Source organism: Anser cygnoides, chromosome Z, assembly GCF_040182565.1.
Source record: "Anser cygnoides isolate HZ-2024a breed goose chromosome Z, Taihu_goose_T2T_genome, whole genome shotgun sequence".
Taxonomy (NCBI): domain Eukaryota; kingdom Metazoa; phylum Chordata; class Aves; order Anseriformes; family Anatidae; genus Anser; species Anser cygnoides.
Window position 1 is genome coordinate 28,518,031 of NC_089912.1, and position 19,247 is coordinate 28,537,277.

General features: G+C 39.6%; 1 protein-coding gene across 1 annotated transcript; it reads left to right on the forward strand.

The window, feature by feature from the left end:
* The first annotated feature begins 322 nt into the window (after positions 1-322).
* Positions 323-13,932, forward strand: SLC25A46 (solute carrier family 25 member 46). Its single transcript, XM_048056294.2, has 8 exons — positions 323-588; positions 2,077-2,119; positions 4,300-4,357; positions 4,826-4,903; positions 5,627-5,727; positions 7,995-8,051; positions 8,530-8,587; positions 11,695-13,932. The coding sequence occupies exons 1-8, from the start codon at positions 369-371 to the stop codon at positions 12,271-12,273; spliced, it is 1,194 nt and encodes a 397-aa protein (XP_047912251.1). The 5' UTR covers positions 323-368; the 3' UTR covers positions 12,274-13,932.
* Positions 13,933-19,247: the final 5,315 nt, after the last annotated feature.

Sequence of the window (19,247 nt, forward strand, 5' to 3'; positions counted from 1 at the left end):
CCCTGCCCCTGCGGGCAGCAGGTCCCCCTGCCCCAGCACTGGCACAGCGAGGCGGACGCACCGCTCTCGGCCAGACGTTAGGTAAAATAGTGCCTGCCCGCCGCTGGAGGGTACCCTGGCCCCGGGGGTAAAATGGTGCCGGCAGCCAGTGACGGGTGAAGGCCGGTGGAGGCCCGCCATTGGCCCTCCAGCCCGCTAGCCCCGCCCTTTCCTTGATCACGTGCCCCCGCGCTCAGCTCCAGCAGGGCGCGGTCGGCCGCGGGCAGCCGGAAGTGGTGGTTGGGGCGGCAGGGCGCGGGCTGTTGCGCCGCCGGTAACGGTCTCCCCCCCCCCCCCTCCCCTCCCCCCCTCCCCCCGCCATCCCCGCCATGCACCCGCGGCGCCCCGATGGCTTCGACGGGCTGGGCTACCGGGGGGAGCCGGGCCCCGGCGGCAGGGCCTCGGAGCCGGGCCACTGGGTGAGCAGCCCGCCCGACATCCCCGGCAGCCGCAACCTGCACTGGGGCGAGAAGACGCCGCCGTACGGCGCGGGGACGCCGCTGGGCCTCAACGAGGAGCCCGGCCTTGGGGCGGGCGGACCCGGCGCCGGTAAGGCACGACCCGGCACGGGGCGCGGCCCTGCTGCCCTCCCACGGCTTGGCGAGGAGGAGAGCCCGTCGGGAGGGCAGGACGCCCGTCGACCGTGAAGTGCCGCTGGGTGTCGTGTTAGTCAGCGCGGGTGTCCCGCGTCCCGGCCGGTTCGTTGTCACCTTGAGGGAAATACGCAGGGGTTACGGCGTGGGTCGCGGAATTGAGAACCGCCTTCGTGCCTGGTGGTGAATGAGCCGTGGGGCTGGTAGAATGTGAGGAAGAAACCACGTTCCGAGTCTGTGCTAGTTACTGCCAGGGAAACGGTGGAAGCCCTCAGAAGTGCAGGATCGCTTTATGCCTTTGTAGTATTGACATGAACTAAGAGAAACTTACTTTACTAAGTCTAGGCTGCTTTAATTAAAGGGATGTTCTGGAGCAACATATATACACTTGAGCACCGAAGTTTTATGAAAGACTCACTTAGATAAAATCAGCTTCTATCATGGATGAATCTTTTTTCACCCTGCAGTTCTGTGGGCTTTTGAGTCTGTGTACAGCCCATAATTGAGTCTTCATCCTTAAAAGCACTACCTAACATACAACCAATCCTAGATACTCCAACTCTACTTTTTTCTGGCCTACCTGCTCATGGAGTTTATGTTGATTCTGCATTTTAGAAGGCTGATAAGGAATTGCTGTATCATTGAGTCCAGCCTCTACAGGTGGAGAGTGTTATCATTCTTCACAGGAGGGCTTTGTGGAGCTCCATTGAGGTTACTGCAACTACCCGTATTTACAGTCTGCTTTCACCCAGTAGTTTGCAGGGCTGAATATTAATTCTCCATTGCATTTACGGTACTGATACTGTTCTTCTTAAAAACCTGTTCAGGTAATTCCCAAGGTGTAAATACATGTTAGCAAACAACAGGGAATTGAACCAATTATTCTAGTTGCAATTTTGAAGTTTTTCTTGTATCTATTTTTTTCCAAAGGAATGGAGGTAGACAACTGATTAGAAAATCATGTCATACTGATACATGTTATGCTACCTTTCCCTAAGTCTCTCTCTTCTTATGGTCTTTGATTTTTAAGGTAATTTCACCTTATACATGTAAGTTTGTGCATTGGAGCTGTTGCAAACTTGTCATGCATGCTAATTGTTTCAGTGGTTGGTTGGAGTTAGCTCTTTTAGATATTAAAAGGTTCTGTATTTTACTGTAATCGTTCACTTTAACTCCTTTTTTTCCTGAAGCTGTTTTAAGACAAGAAAAATCTTGTAACAGAGTGCACGAATTCAAACACGGTCCAAAGTGCAAGTGTTCCTGGGTGAATAGTGTTTTATGTCTTTTGCTAAGTTGCCATAAATGTTGTTATTTAGTACTTCTAACTTTTTGAAGCAAGTACAGTATAAAACGTTTGTTTTTTTTTTTTGATGAACTGCATGGTATTTCCCTCCCCACCTTTTTTGATTATCAATGCTGTATATTCTGTTTTCATGTCTTGCAGAGCAGCTGAACAGATTTGCAGGCTTTGGTATTGGCCTTGCAAGGTAAGACTTATGTATTTAATTTTAAGTGATTATTTTGTAATGAGACTGTAGCTGTCATATAATCCCACATACATCTTTGTTATTTTTATGCCAGTAGACTTATGCAGCTGAAGTGCCTGTAGAAACCTACCACCTAAAATCCATTCAGGTTTCTGTTTTTCTTTAATTGAAATGTTTCTCAAAATTGCTGCAGGAACAGTGAATGTAAGAAACTCTTTTTTGCAGCAATTTGAAAATCATACAAGAAAACTGTTCACACTCTTGCCATGTTTTGTTCATATACTTAGGTAATGTGAATGTTTCCTAAGAACAAGGTAATGCCCTTAAATACAATATCAATGTATCTTGGGTTAGTGATACTGATCTAGCCAAGTAGTCTAATATCCATTTTATTCATTATTATGGTGATACCAATTACTGGTAGTGTTTTTGAAAGTGGTGGATTCAAATGTGCACAGCTTCCTGTGCAGTTGAGGTTCCTATTGTATACTGTTCAAAGAGAAAGACCTCTTACTTGGCCTCTAGCCTGTCCTGCTCCCTACTCTATTGTTGTCACCCTTGATGACTCTAAGAACTTGTTTTAACCAATTTGACTCATTTAAAAGGCAAAGACAGGGAAAAGAGCTGGATGATTTTTTGCAGTTTTGTGAAGCAGGTTAATTGATACGGGAGCTGACTCTGCAATAGCCAGCTAGTCACCTGGAAGTAGTGCCAGCAGTGGATCAGAGAGGGAAGGGATAAAGAAGAGGGAATAGAAATGACCATTTCTGGCAAGCAATGAGTTCCCATCTCATGAAACTGTCTGTCCTCCTTCTCCCACTTCTTCCCTTACAGTGGTTCAGCTTGCACATGGATCAGCCTTTTTGTTACAGTAGTATTGAAGAGGTTGGAAATCGGGCCAGACATGTTAAGAGTTGTTTATTTCCAACCTTATCAAGCTAATGAGCTCAGGTGTGAGCAGTAAAGAGTGAAGCCATAGGGCAGGAACATGCTGATCTTTTTCAGAGAGATGTTAGCATGGCTCTGTTGTCCTTCAAAACATTTAGTTTAAATTGATCAAGCATAACAGTTGTTTCTCACATCCTGAGTACTATGTCTTCCAGGACTATACAGCAGGCGTGTGGTTTTGGTCAAGAGAGATGATCAACATGTCACTGCTGAGAGCAATTCTACCAGCTTATGCTTTTGCATTTGCACCAGGCCAGTTATTCATCAGACCCGCTGTGACATGGTTTGAGTCAGAAATCTCATAGAAAACACCCAAAAGAAAAGGTTAGTTTTTGCAAGGTTAGTTGGGTTGGCTACCAGAAGAGCTAAATAGATAGCAAATGGTGTATGAGGAAAGCCTGTTTTGTTAGCAGCAAACTGCTGATTAGCTCAATAGTTTATGAAACTGCAGGCTTAGTACTCTTCTGTGTAATTTAATATTTGTTTATCCAGAGTCTCTCCCACCTGCCCCAGATGATCCAGTAAGCTGGTGGTCAGAGCTGTTACCTGGAATGCTTAGGTAAAGTCTGGAGGTCTTAATTTTCTTAACAATAGCCCAGACTGGAACCACATGGAGATAAGTGTTCTGACGCTGCTCAGATACTTTAAGAATCTATTAAGAGTTTCTGTATGTGATGGTGACTAGAAATCCTATTTTAGAACTAAAATTTTTTCCTGTGAAAACTTGGTTGAATACTGTTTCTGGAACTAGGAGGAAAGGTGTAGGGACAGTAGCATTTTCTGATGAGAAATGTGTAACTGAAATTCAAAAGTAGCTGTTGGTACCAATCTGCTAGCCTCGCTAAAGGTCTTGACTAATCCTGTGGTGTGCAGAACTAACATAAAACTGGAAACTAATCTTTCCAATATCCTGCCTCTGCCTGGTCTTGTCCCCTCATGTTTTACACAGGAAAGGCTTAAGAATTTTGGTGCATTGTTTTGTGTATGAGAAATACATACATATATGCATATATTCACTGTGAGAAAGGCCATATATGTGTTGTGTATTTTTGTATTTGTTCCTGTGTTGTATTGGTATACTGTGAGGTAGCCCTCCAAAATACCTCATTAATTCACTGAGTAATGTATAGTTTTTTCAAGTACTGATGTAATGTTCTTAGAGAACAATAACAAGCCTTTTCTAATAGATTTACAGTTGCTTCCAATACTTTAAATACACTTTTCTTTTAAAGCTTATTTACAGAAAATGTGTTGGCGCATCCTTGCATTGTTCTACGTCGTCAGTGTCAGGTATATCTTTTATATTACCTCTTCCAGTCCAATCTTTTGTGCACTATGATATTTTTGTCATCATATTCTGTGAAGTATAAGGGAGCTTTATAATTTTAAGGAGATGCTGCAGCATTGTCATGTTTCTGTTTGTAGTGTACACATTTTCCATTCAGAAACTTAACTTGAGCATTCTTTTTTGTCTGGATAATGACAAATAAATTACAGCAAATCAGTTCTTCATCTCTGAAACAACATTCAGATCCCATTTACCAGCAGGATGTTTTGTTTCAAATATTTTCTGTTTTATGCTTTCTTTTGTTTACGTTTTCAGCATACAAACATTTGAAAGGTCTGCCTGTTTCCCTGAATTTCATTGAGAATTTATTCATATGTTGGTCACTTTGACCTTTACAAAAGTGAAGTGCTTTTTTCTTCAGCGTGGTAACTTGCGTGTTTATAAAGCTGCTCTCTTTATATTTTTAACAGGTTAATTATCATGCTCGGAATTATCATCTCACTCCATTTACTATTGTCAATATTATGTACAGCATCAATAAGACACAGGTCAGTGTGTGGTGCCAGTCTCTGTCTGAGCAGTGAGGGTTTCTTTAACATGTTTGTATACTGACATCTGTAGCTCTTTATGCAGCTGATGGTTAAACAGGTGGCAATTGTAAGGGAATGTTATATTTATAGTTGCAGAAATGTTGCAAAAAGGTATTGTGACCTTTTCTTGTGAAAATTGTTACTTGGTGGGAAGGGTATGTAGATGTTAGTAAGTAAAAGGGTCCCTCAAACTAGTTGTTTTTCAGTTGGGAATCTAAAAATCATTAATCTTTACATAGATAAAGAGATTATCCAGTGTTAAATGACTACTTCTGAAGACAGTATTGTATGAATTTCCAGTTCTGCATAGTCTTGGGGAATGGTGTGGAATGAAAGTTTTGATAGTCAGATCAGCAAACATTGAGAAAAGACTTTCAGGATTCCTTATGAGAGTGTTTTAACATCTGCAGTTAATTTTGTTCATTGGAAATAGTGTTAAATTTATGGCATAGGGTAAGATAGGTGTCTCCAAGATTGTTGACAACTGAAGTTATCTATTAACACAAGTTTCTTCAGAGTTGAAAGTTAGTTGTCCCCTGGATTTGATGATACTGAAGTTTAACGGTAGAACTGTACCTCTGTGCAGCTTGGATTTGCTGAAAATCTATAAAAAATAGTAAGATGGTGAGAAGACTTTGAGTATTACATTGCATGAATATAACTACGTATTTCAAAATACAGGGTCCAAGAGCTCTTTGGAAAGGAATGGGCAGCACATTCATTGTTCAGGGAATAACCCTGGGAACAGAAGGCATCATCAGTGAATGTACACCATTGCCAAGGTATTGCATTTTTTTTTTACTGCTGCTAACAGAGTGATCATCAATTTTTGACTTATATTCAAACAGAATACAAGGTGGTTTGAAACTTTTCAGTTGATTAGAGCAATCAGACATTGAATAGATGGCTTTAGCATTGTGGGGTTGTCCTGGCAAAGACAACTTTGTAATTAAACAGTGAGAGACTTTCTGGAAGCCATGTTTGCCTACTGGTCTGACTACACAAACAATACTCCAAGTTGGTCTTCAGTATAATTCCACTGTCACAAAAATTGTGTTTTTTTTTCATTTTGTGGTATAAGCAAATACGATGCATAAAGTCCTGGTTTCATTAATCTAAACACAGAAAACGTGCATAGCTAATGAGCTGTTGCTGACTGCTTGCTTTGTGGTAGGTGAGAAAATAGAGTAGCCAGCACTAATAAATTAAAAGATGTGCTGAATAAGAGTTCATGTGGCTGTCAGCACTGTCTTTTCTTCTCCTTCCCAACAGCTATATCTATGTTGTTATCAGAATACTGAACAAAGGGAATACAACCAAAAGATGAGTGACTTAATTTAAAGAGATTCACCACTCTGCCTGTGTCTGTCCTAGGCTGTAGTAGTTTAGATGTTTAGTATTTTATTTTGATTTGCAACTCTTCCTATTTTGAATTAAAATTCCAGAGTTATGTTAAAACAGTGATGTCTTTCTGCTTTGAGATATGCGTGATAAAGCCTTTTTGTCTGTAGGCTTTTTATCAGTGTTTTGTTTTATAATGGTCCAGAGCTTAACAGTAAGGGCTGACAACTGTGCATGTCAGCATGTAATAGCATGCTGTCAATTTTGTTACAGATACTTTCAGAGTATGCAGCACGTGTGAGAGATGCTATTGTATAAAGTCACTAAAACTTTTAGTGAAATGCAGAGAGACTTTGAGATAATCAAAAGTTAGTTAAAAAAAAAATAGCACCTTCCTCGGTGCTACCCCCATCCTTGTGCGACCACAGTATGTGAGTAGTCACAACTGGATTGGGAAAGGCATCTGGCTAAAATGGTTGTCTTGTACATGCATCACTCTGTACAGTTTTCTACTGGATACTTTCCTTTTAAGTGGTAGCATGCATCGTTTGGCTGTCACAGGGAGGTGGAGGTTATTCCTTGTAACAGAAGTGCCACCATAGGTGTTCTCAAAAGCTTTGTTTAACTAAGCTCCAAAGGACAAAAATTGAAATGTTGATTCTAATTCCGTATCATGGTATTATAAGAAACATCCCTCTGTGTTAGTAAAGGGGCCTGGAAATGTACTTTTATCATTTCTGTGGCAAGTTGAATGTTGTTCTGTAGTAAACAAACTAATTCTATGTTTGTTCCTCCACTGCAGGAACTATTCTGTCTGGTAGATTGTCATGTTAGGCTTTCACACATCAGTTTGGCTGCATTTGTTTTCTAAGTTCAATGGCTCATTAGATGTGATCAAAGTGTCTGTAATATCTAATAATCTTCACTTCCTCTTAAGGAGGAAGTGAAATTCTATGTATTTAAGATGTTGATACCTCCTAGTTATCAACAGTTCTTCAAAGAATAAAGTTTCCTTTCTTGGATTAAAGTTATTGTAACTGCAAGCAATGTGCAAGTGTTATTTCTGGACAAGAACTTAAACTGAATACATTAGAGCTTATTTTAAAAAAATCAAGTCAAATTTGTCCAATATCTCAGGTAGAAATATCTTTACGTTACACGTATTTACCAAATGTCTGGCTGTTGAATATGTATGAAAATGTTGAAAATGTATGGCCTTGAGCTAGTGTGGGGTTCTAGTCAAGTGTATTTCCCTAAAGAACGTAACCAAACCAGAACATAGTAAAGAATATTTTGGTAAAGGAAAACTATGGAGATATTAAAACTTTGAATATTGTCTGAAAATGACTTTAAGAGGTAGTACATTAGGATGCAAAATAAATGCCAAACGCTAAAGGTAGTAGCTGTGAGAGCTACAGACACCTTACTAGTAATCTAAAGCTTTTTTTGTTAAAATATCTAGCAGGCCTGAATAAATTTTAAAAGTTGAGCATGATTTACTAGATGTGCATAGGTGACTGCAGGATTTCCCATAGCGGAAAGACACATCTGTAGAGTAATAATAGAATAGTAAGTAGATTTAGAATAGAATAACTGTAGAGTAAGAATAGAATAGAATAATATGAAAACTGGATGTTGATGTCCATGAAAGAAATCCTTGGGTAATTGTTCTTATTCATAGTACAATAAATACTGCTTTTCTTTTTAGAGAGCTCTCACATAAATGGAACCTCAAACAGATAGGTGGACACCTTCTGCTCAAAGGGTAAGTATAGCTGTAGTTATTACCTTATCTTTTTTATTGTCTAAACAATAATAGTAAAGCTGTTAAATGTATGGCAGTACAATCTGCAACTCTGGTTACTTGACAGGGTATGGTAATTCTAAAATTCTGCTTTTTTTTTTTGAACCATGTTGATTGCATATGCCAGTTTGACAGATTTTCTCTTACTGGACTCTCTTGTGTCTGTATGGACCCAGACTAATGTAAAATTCAAATGCTTCTAATAATTGAATTCTGATATCTGAGAGCCTTTAATTGATCTGTCACATGAGAATAGAATTTAACAGAACGTCAGAACATCTTGGTGGCTTATTTTGTGCTCTAATAATTGAGTTATGGTTTGTTATAGTTTTCCCTCAGGCATGACTAGGTAGATAACTGAATCTGTTTTCAGGTGCAGAGTTGGATAAAACTATAGTATTGTCATGAACATAATTCTCATTTTTGTTAATTTCTACAGGTTAACGCATGTGATAGCAATGCCTTTTTATTCTGCAAGCCTGATTGAAACCGTGCAGGTAATTTACAAGTATATACAGCATTTTAAAAGATACTATTATTAATTTTATGAAATAGATTATGTGGAGAAGTGAGGCTTTGGGTTGTAGCATTTGCATCTGTTTTACTCGAGGCTTTGTGACCTACCAACTCCGATAAAAAATATTTACTGTGATAGGTATATTGGTTGTGCTGTCTTAAGTGGAAGTCTAGAATTAGAAAGCACGCTTAATACAAACAGTTGGGATATATTGTGTGTGAAATAAGAACAAGTTACATCTGCACATGCTAGAAGAGATCATAGAGAAGTCTTTAAGAAGGTATTAAAAGGCTTGCTAGGTAGGTTATTAGCATGACCACTCCCCTGTAACAATTAAAAAGCTGTTCTGGTAATTCAGCTTTGTTTTATTAAAGTACTGAACTCCACTATTTCAGACTTGCTTTCATCCAGTCAGCTTTTGCTTTTAAACTTTCACCTAAGTTCTTTCTTAGCCATCAAAATAAATTTCGGGAAAATCTGGATGTGTTATCTAGGATACTTGCTCTGTAACAGTACGGAGTAATCCATAGCGTATTGCAGATTGTCCTTCAGTGAGTTGTTGCATCTCTTTGGGGAGAGAAACTCTTTGGCCTGTAAGTACAGGCCAAAGTAATTCTTCCAGCTATATCCATAAAATGAGTTGCTCTTAATTATGAAAGTATCTTTGTGCTGCTAATGGCACTCTTACTGTAGGTTGAGCTTTCATGGGGAAGGTGATGCAGGATAGTCACTCACGTCATTCAGTCTCCAAAGTAATCACTTTCATTTACGCAAGTTCTAAGTACAGTCAAGACTGATTTAGACCCAACTTCTGAAACCTGCAATTGGACTACTGGTGTGTGTCTATGAAATAGTATGTTTTCTGTGGAGAATGGGCAAAAAAGTCTGACTTAGTTCCAGAATGTACTGTAGAGGTACAGACTGTTAATGGACTGCTCTATGTAGAGGATCCAAATTTCTTAGAAGGCACTAAGAAGGCTGTATGATCTGGCAACATTTTGTACTAACAGGATAGGTGAGATTGATGGTGCTTCCATGGGGAGGATGGAGGGTAGTTGGACTCCAAACAACAAGCCCACATTCTCTGAAGTTGCTTCGTATTTAAGAAACATCCTTCCTCTCGCTGAATTGTTTTGAAAACAATATTCCAGAGATCTAGCCTGAGTGGATCTCTGAGAGTTTGTGGAAGCCATAGGGAGATTTAACTGGTCTCCTGCTGAGAAGATGGCTTAGGAAGCTCTTGCATCTTGTGGAAGAGCTTGACACTGAGCAAATCATAGTCCTGGAACTTGAAACAGTGATAGAACAATGTTCCTGTTTCTTGAGTTCTACTGAGCCACAGAAAAGGATGTTTTGTTCAGGTGCTGCTTGTGGTTTTGAACAAGGGAATGTTAGCTGTGTTGTTGGATGTGGTAGTTTGACCAATAAGTGGTGGTCAGACATGATTAAGAATCTGTCTTCTGGTTACAAGATACAAATTATTTATTTATTTTTGCTGGGAAGCAATGCTTAATTGGAAAATGAGCAAAAAGCCAGAACAGCATCTCCCCCAACCTTTTAAACAAGTGATCATCTCTGTAAAGACCTCTGTAAAGCATTGTTTATGAAAGTAATCCTAGTGAGATCTGATGGGATTTTAGGCTTAGTGGGTTCAGCTGTGTGTAAGTATTTTATTGAATAGATGTATCTGTGCTCTATGAAATGTAGCCTGCAGTTCCTGGAGGCATAATCATTAGTTTCCTTGACAGAAACACAGAAAAAGTCTTAGTTAGCATCTGTCCATAAGATATGCTGTATTCGTCACTGCAGGGAGGCAACTTGTCTTAACAGGTTTACATTATATTTCTGTGCTTGCAAGAGGACAATTACGAATTACAGATTATGAAAGTTTAAAGATCGTGGGATTTGTTACTAATAGTTTCATGTTAACTTTGATTGTCTTAAGTCTGATAAACCCTACCATTCCTACCATTAATAGACATGCTTCTCCAAGTAAATATATTTTATCAAAATAGATATAAATGGTGAAAGTTTGTAGTCATCATGTCATTGCTTATGTCTTTTACATTTCAAACCACATGGTGGCGTGTTTGACAAAATCAAGCACAGTTTTGAAGTGCAGTGATAGTGATATGAGGGACAAGAGAACTAAGTAGGAGTTACAGTGTATTACTTGCATTTGAAGACTGGATCAACAAAATATTCTGAGGTATTTGAACTAGCTTCTCTTTTCGGCAGACAGATCATAAATGCCATTCATCTTTGCCCAAAATACTTAGGAGTATTCTAGTTTTGTACTGGCATGTGATCAAGACATAGCCAGCATGGACTTCATACTTGAGGAGAACTCCCAGATTTGAATTTTGGATGTAACAGTGATGAATAAACACTAAATCTTTATAAGCTTTAGGAGGGGAAACAACATCTTTTGGCTTAATCCTGCAAGCATAGGTGGAATATAATGATAAAATAATTAGTAAGCAAATTCTATATTATATGAACAAAATTATTTCTTTTCTGAGAGGTAGCATGTGTAAAGTGCTATTTTAGACTCCAAAAGTAAAACGGAAATATTAATAGCTGAAATTATTAAATTCCAAGTAAAAATGATCTTTCAAGTCAACTTAGTTGAGGTTCACTTGAGGAAGTCTTTGTTATGCGTACACAAGTTCAAAGACTAGAGTTAAAAACCTTAAAGGAAAGGATTTTTAACTTAGGTAAATGCTTCCTGGGACTTGAGTTCAGAATTAGTCGTTTTCAGTACATGGTCATTGTTGTGCAGAGTGATACTTTCAGTGGTAAGCTGAAAGCTGTATTTCTTTGGTAGTAACACAAATAAATGGAATGTAGATGAAAAGAAGGCTCTTTAAGGTGGATTCATTTTTTTTAAAGCACGTTTACCAGGTTGCTATTAAGAATGCTACATATCAAAAACATTAAAGCAGAACATTTATAATATCAGTAAAGCTGTGTAGACATAGTAGTATGCAAATATATAACTATCTTAAGGTAAAATTAAGCAGTGGTAATGTCAGCATGGTTTGGAAATGGGCAGCACAAGTTGTAACTAATCCTTTTTACTTGTAGAGTGAAATCATTCGAGACAATCCTGGTATTCTGGACTGTGTGAGAGAAGGAATTGGCAGAGTTGTAGGCTTGGGAGTACCCCACAGCAAGCGTCTCCTTCCTCTAATGGTCTTGGTTTTTCCAACTGCTGTACATGGAGTTCTTCACTATGTCATCAGTTCCATCGTCCAGAAGCTTGTTTTGTTTGTTCTGAAAAGGGATAATTCCCACAACCTTCCAACAGAGAGCTCTACTTCTGTGCAGAGCATGCTGGATGCGTATTTTCCTGAACTTATTGCTAGCTTTGCTGCTAGCCTTTGTGCTGATGTCATGCTTTACCCGCTGGAGACAGTTTTACATCGCCTTCATATCCAAGGGACACGCACAATAATTGACAATACAGACCTTGGCTACGAAGTGCTTCCGATCAATACTCAGTATGAGGGGATGAGAGACTGCATAAATACTATAAAACGTGAAGAAGGAATGCTAGGTTTTTATAAAGGATTTGGAGCTGTTATAGTACAGTATACCTTGCATGTGGCTGTTCTACAGCTCACCAAAATTATCTACTCAACACTGCTTCAAAATGTTTCTTAATCTGTTCAGGTGTGGATTTAGCACAGTGGACATAATTGAGTTATTTACTAACCTAATTATTGTTAAAATGGCATAGAAAATAAAGCTTGAAGAATCCACTCTGTGGATTCTTGTAAAAGAACTTGTTTTAAAACTGGAAATTTAGATGAATGCCATTCAAAAAGTACCGTTTAAATTTAAAATGATAAACACAAATACAATATGCAGTCATACAAAAGGGGATAATTTCAAATATGGTTGGAATGAGGATTTACCTTTCCTCTTACCAATTAACTGACTTATAGAATGGATATGAAATCCTGATCTTTGCTCTATAAACATCATATCTGATATTTAATTTGGACTGCTAGACAGCTTAAAGGAATTTATTTCGTAAGTTGTAGGAACTTGGAAATGTGAGACTGGGCTTAATGGTCTTTTAAGTGTTTTCAGCTTCACTGTTAATGGACCTGTGAGCAAAACGGAAACTGTAAAAGTAACTTAAGTAGACATAAATCACATAATTTACAAGTATATAAGCTTACTTTGCTGCAGTGTGGCAGAAGATGAATCTTTTGCTTTATATAAAATAAAAACTCTTTTGGGGATAAAGTTGCACAGAATGTAAAAATGTGGCTGTCTTGCAGTTTGTTCACAAGGCTTACAGTAACTAAAGTGTGTGAATAAAGAAAATTAGGAGCTATTGTGTGCATGTGTAAGTGCCATTCTTAGACCACTTTCCACTCATAACTTCAGTTTAGTTTTACTCCATCTAAGAGTAGAATAATCTTGCAAATGTATTTAGTATCAATGTTCAAAGTGTACTGAAAGGAAAATGATCGGTTGGCCATTTCTGAAGTTTCTCTTTTGCTAGATTGGACGGATATGTACAAAATTACCTACTTAAGATTTAGCACTCATGACCTTTGCTTAAAGTCTCCGATGGATTAGATATTTTGTGAAGCAGAATTCAGTCTGTTCATGTGCAAGCAACTACTGAAATGTACCATTTTTGCGCTCTTCACCTAGTAAAAAAAAATTAAGTCTGTCAGTCTGAAAATGAGTTTTAATCATTCTAAATAACTTACTCGTTGGTTTCATCACTGAATATAATGAATAGTGTTGCAGGGGGTGTGATTTTAGCAAATAAAGCAGGCATGTGTAGAGTCACTTATAAATTATATGAGAGGCTGTTGACTTTTTCACACTTCCCTGTAGCAAGTCTTTATCTTCAAATGCTGTAAATTGGTGTGCATTTAATCTTTATTCTTTTAGCATTGTATAGTAGCTACCATTTATGGAGAGTAGTAATGGCAAAACAGTGAAAAAGTGTTGCTGTTCATAAGCTCTGACTTGAAATAATTTGCAAGTCTGCTTTACTATTAAAGTAACTTTCATGTTTTTTTAAAATACATAAGCATTGAAATGGAAAGTGTAGTGAACTTGGGAACTTGTTTTGAAATATTGTTAACGGAGAATTTAGTGTATAGAATAAAAGCAATCAAAGTGAGAATTCACTGTAAATATTTTGAAGTAATTCACTGAAGAGGCACCCAAAGGAAACTGGTTTGTATGTTATGCTTTGTTGTATATACTTCATAATGGCTTTTTCAAATTCCTCAACCTTCCTAAGTGCAAGACCATGTTGAATTAAAGCTATATGCAAGAACATGGGTAAAATACTTGTTTCTTTTTTTTATTTTTCAAAAGTTTCTGTAAGTATGAAGAATGAGCCATATCTGAGAATCATCCAGTTTGGAAGGGATCTTGGCATGTCATCTACTCCAAGTTCCTCCTCTAAGCAAGGACGTCACTGACTTCAGACTACATTGTGCAGGCCCTTCTCTGTTTTTTAATTTCACCTTTTAATACATAAAAACAGCCTTTTTGAAGTTAAATTCAACTGATACCAACTAGAGTTGCCTTGAAGAAGTAACTAGGTGCATGTTGGAGACCAACAATGCAGATGTTTCTGTGAAATGGGGCAAGAATATTTTTCTAGGAATAAAATTTTAGGGAAGGCATTTTGTCATATGAAATGGAGGACATGCTGTTACGTATTCTGCAAGAGGGAAGATAGCGAATTCTCAGAAGATTACTATATATCTAATATAGACTATTATATCAAACACTTATGCTTTTATTACCAAGAGTTTACAGCTCTAGTTCACATTGCCAGGCTGAGATCTGTAACTTTAAGCAGGGTGAGAAAGAGTGCTGTCAACTTTCTGCAGCTGTTCTGTGCTGGCAAAGCAATTTGCTTTGGGCTATTAATTTTGGCCCTCTTCCCATCAACTAGAATTAACATATTTTGATTCTTCATGTGGATGTGCTTTACCTTCCAAAAAACCTAATTCATTATGTTTTCAGAGTTGCAATTCTTGCCCATGCTAAAAAGGAAAATGAATGGGGGGGGGGAGTCTCTTTTAGCCTTTTAATCATAAGTATATTATAAGTGTATTTCTATTTTCATTTGGTTCTTAAATCTAGGTTTAAGAGAACAGGTAAACGGTTTTAATCTCAAATGAGCAGTCATTCAGTGGCTTTAGCAGGATTTATTACTGAAAACTATAAAATACGGAATTGCTGTTGGAACTAAGCTTTTAAGTTTCAGGAATTTGAAACATTTGTGTGTATTCTTTCTGTTACAAAGTTAATTACTTTTTTTTGTATATTGTTTATCTTCATTTTTTTGAAGTGCTGATTTCAAGAAGATGAATACTTCTGAAGAATGACTCAATGTTCCCACCCAGTGAAGAATTTCTTGGCTTCTTACCTATACATCTTAAAAAGCAAATTTTGTTGTGAGGTAACAGATAATAGATCAGGCAGGAAACTTTCAGAGGTTACGCCTGCTGGAAACCATTGCCTGTGTTGTTTCACAAACTGCCTTACTGATCAATCTTAATTTTTGGCTTTGTTGGAAGAGAGCTTTTTAGATGTAGTTTTGACGCTGGTACTACAAGTCATGGAAAAGTACTGTATTCTTCAGCAAGGTTTCAGCTAAACTCATTCCTTTTAGCAGATCTATTTTGCTGCATGTATGAGGTGATCTAGCTCTGTGTCCAATCTGTAGTACTTGAGATGTGGAGCATGTTTTACAGACCTGCAGAATTTGAGGCTATCACATTACATACTTCTCTTAGCTCTTTTGGATCTAGCAGCAGGTTAATGGAAAGTACAGGACAGGTATGTAAACTAATGTTATTTTTGCTGCTTGTTCCGTCTGAGATGGTCCTTAAGTTGCATACAGTCTTTCAGCTAGTACACGAAAGCATAAATGAGGCTTGTTTTGCATTACTGTACAATTTCTTGTGTACAGTAAGATTTTTGTTGATATAATTAAGGGCTAGCAGTGGTCATTTTCAAACTGTTTACCCTTTCTATGAGTTTTAAGGAAAGTTACACTAAATTTTTAGACTAAATGTTTATTGCTGAGAGTTTCAAGAGCAGCACATAATGACAGCATTCCCTCCCCTGTACAGGAGAAAAAGGTGCAAAACCTGAGTAAACCATTTGTCTTATTTTGTTTTAGGAGACATAATACAAATCTCCAGCAGGGATAGAATAAGGTAAGATCTTTATTTAATCAAGAACTGCTGTCATCTGTTTTAAAAGCAAATCCAATTTTAAGGAGTTGGGTAAAACTTCATACTTTCCGACTACTTTTTGATGGTGTAAAAACTATTTGCTCTTTATTCCTGTCTCTTCATAGACAGTTTGACAGATGATGAAAAAACCTGAGGGTGGGAAAGATGCAAAGTTGAAAATGGAATGTAAAAATTGCACAAAAATGCTGATTTAAGACAGATGAAAATCAATGTTTGCAGTTTCACCTAATTAATAAAAGGTAGAAATGTCCAATGTCTGTTTCTTTAAAGTTTTAGGTTAAAATCACAAAACATTTTAAGCCCAACATACCTTTTTTTTTCCATGGTGGAAAAAGTTGAAATAACTGGCTTTTCCATATGGAACAAGCACCTACATTTTCCCTTATAATCAAAGCACCCTTTCAGTGAATGTAAATACCAACATATAACAGTATATCAGTCTAATACTGCAGTTACTGTTGATTTTCTTTTTTTTTTTTGTAAAAATGTTAATGAGTTGGCTGCAGTACACACTGCCTCTCGCAGCTTGTTCTGGATGAGATATTTTGTCTTCCCTCCCTGCACTTTGAAAACGGGAGAGAATATGACCTGTGCCCACCAACATAATAAAAGCATGAAGGATTGCGTAGCTGTTATCTGAAGTTCCGACTCTTGCTCTTGTTTCAGTTTCACACTTTGTATTAAAATGTGTCTTGGATGAAAGGACGTGTTGGGCAGGACTTTACTCCTTTACTCCTCTCTCATCTGGGGCCTTGCGTCTTTGCCCAAGCAATTTTTGCAAGTATCAGTCAGGCTGTAGTGGGTTTATGTGGCAAGGTTTGGGTAGTGGGGGGCCGTTCTTCTGTGAGAAGAATCCAGAAGCTGCCCCACATTAGATAAGGGGCCTGCCGCTGTCCAGAGCCGATCCAATAAGCAATGTTGTTTGTGCCTCTGGGAGAGCAGTTTTAAGAAAGGGAAAAAAAAAAATGCTGTGGAACAGCAGCTAGGAGAGCAAGGAGTAAGAAACATCCTTGCAGACCCCAAGGCAGATGCAGAAGGAGGGAGGGCAGGAAGTGCTCCAGGCATGCAGCAGCAGTTCCCCTGCGGCCTGTGCAGGGAGAGGCCCCTGGTGGAGCAGGCTGTCCCCCTGCAGCCCGTGGGTCCCACATGGAGCAGATCTCCACGCTGCAGCCCCCCCGTGGAGGAGCCCCCGGTGGAGCAGGTGGATGTGGCCTGGAGGAGGCTGTGGCCCATGGAGAGCCCCCGCAGGAGCAGACCCCAGGCCGGAGCTGCAGCCCGTGGACAGGAGCCCACGCAGGAGCAGGCGGTCTGGGGGGAGCTGCCGCCCACCCGGGGGGGACCCGTGCTGGAGCAGTTTGCTCCTGAGGGATGGATGGACCCCGTGGTACGGAGCCGTGTGGGAGCAGTTCTTGAAGAGCTGCTGCCTGTGGGCAGCCCCCGCAGGCTCAGTTCGAGCAGGATGGCATCCCGTGGGAGGGACCCCATGTGGAGCAGGGGCAGAGAGTGACCGTGAAGGAGCGGTGGAGACGAAGCATCAGGGACTGACCGCAGCCCCCATTCTCTGTTCTCCTGCGCTGCTCGGAGGGAGGAGGTGGAAGAAGGTGGATGGGGAAAAGGTGTTTTTGGTTTCTTTCCTTTGTTTCTCACTTCTCTAGCTTGTTGGGAATAGGCAATACATTTTACTATCTCCCTACTCTGTTTTTCCTGTAACAATAATTGTTGAGTAATCTTCCCTTCCTTATCTCAAAGCTTGAGCCCTTTTTGTTGTATCTTCTCCCCCTTTCTCTTTGAGGAGGGGGAATGAGAGAGCGGTTGTTGTGGAGCTCGGCTGCCCACCCGAGTAAAACCACCACACAGGCTTAAAAATTGTTGTTCCTGATTCTCAATTTTAGGGTTCATCCAGAAAAGCAGTAAACTTGCACTTACTGTAGCAGTGAGTATAATTCACTGAAATATTTGATCTCTGAAATGGATCTTGAATTTGTGTATGCAATACATGAGCTTTCAAGCAGGTTATGTAGAAAGAGTTAGGTGCCTTAGGATGTGTTCCAGAAGCACCAACATGCACAGTTGACCTAATTCCTGGCTCCTAGCTGACAGTAGTCGTATTCAGTGCTATTCAAAGTCTGTGACACGTTTGATGTCCATTCAGATGTGTTTTGTAGCCTGTACAGGCAAGGTTATTAGTCCTGAAAAACACAAACACAGGACTTTTAGAGAGCTTTATCCATAGCCTAACTTTATGTATACAAAATGAAACAAGGGAAAAAACAAACATGAAAGGACACTAAAAATTAACTGTGTGCTTACCAATGTGAGCCCCTTGACAAGGATGTGCATGTCACTTTAAGTTATTAGCACATAGTGGAGGAAGGAGGCAACTTCTCATGTAGCTACATGTTTCAGTAACTTAAATATGCCTTCAGCGTTTTCTTTCCAGATACCCAAAGGTCCAGATGAAGTCAAGTGCATGCAGTGAAACCACATGGTGGAAGTCTGTATGAAGCACATCATTGTTGTATGCCAAGTCATGGGCAGTAATGACCTAGAAAGAGGGACAGACAGTGAGTAAATTGAGTGGCCAACTCAGAAAATATGAACAATCTCTCTTCCTCCCTACAGACCTGCATGTCAGTTGTAGAGAAACTGGTTCAGCAGCTTAGAGGGAGAGTAAGTTTTCTCCTCTACCCAAAAAGGCCAGTGTCTAAGCTATTAGTAGTAAGTGTTCCTCTGCTCAAGAGAGAGGATATAGTGGGTACACACCGCATGCAACTGTGTGGTTTTATCTGTTTGGTCATAGGGAGGATATGAGGATGGAAAATCTACCTCAATGCTAGAGGCATAGGTACATGAGTTGCAAGGAAAAACAAGGGTAATAGGAGGTTCTTCCAGGAAAATGGCTGCTCTAGTTTCCAGTGAGAGGTTCTGCAGAGAGAGTAGGTGGGCTTATCTTATTTCTGACCTTAATGAAGGGATGTCTGATTCACACTTAGAAGAATTGAGTAATGAATTTGGATGCAATGAACAGGACTAGAGGAGCAGTGCCTCCAGCCAAGTGGAGGTAAGGCATAATCAGGTTTATTGAACTGTGTGGATTCGATGGCCTGGCACATCAGACCCACAGAATTACAAGGCTCTAGTGGACACCTGTGCACAATGTACCCTGATGCCATCAAGCTGTAAAGGGGCAGAACCCATCTGTATTTCTGGAGTGGCAGATTCCCCCCTAAGTGGGAATGAGCAGTAGAAGCAGCCCATGGTGACTGGCCTGGAGGCTCTGTGTATCCTTGGCATAGACTGCCTCAGGAGAAGTTCCTTCAAGGACCCAAAAGGGTAACAGCAGGCTTTTGGCATTGCTGCCTTGGAGATGGAGTGAATTACACA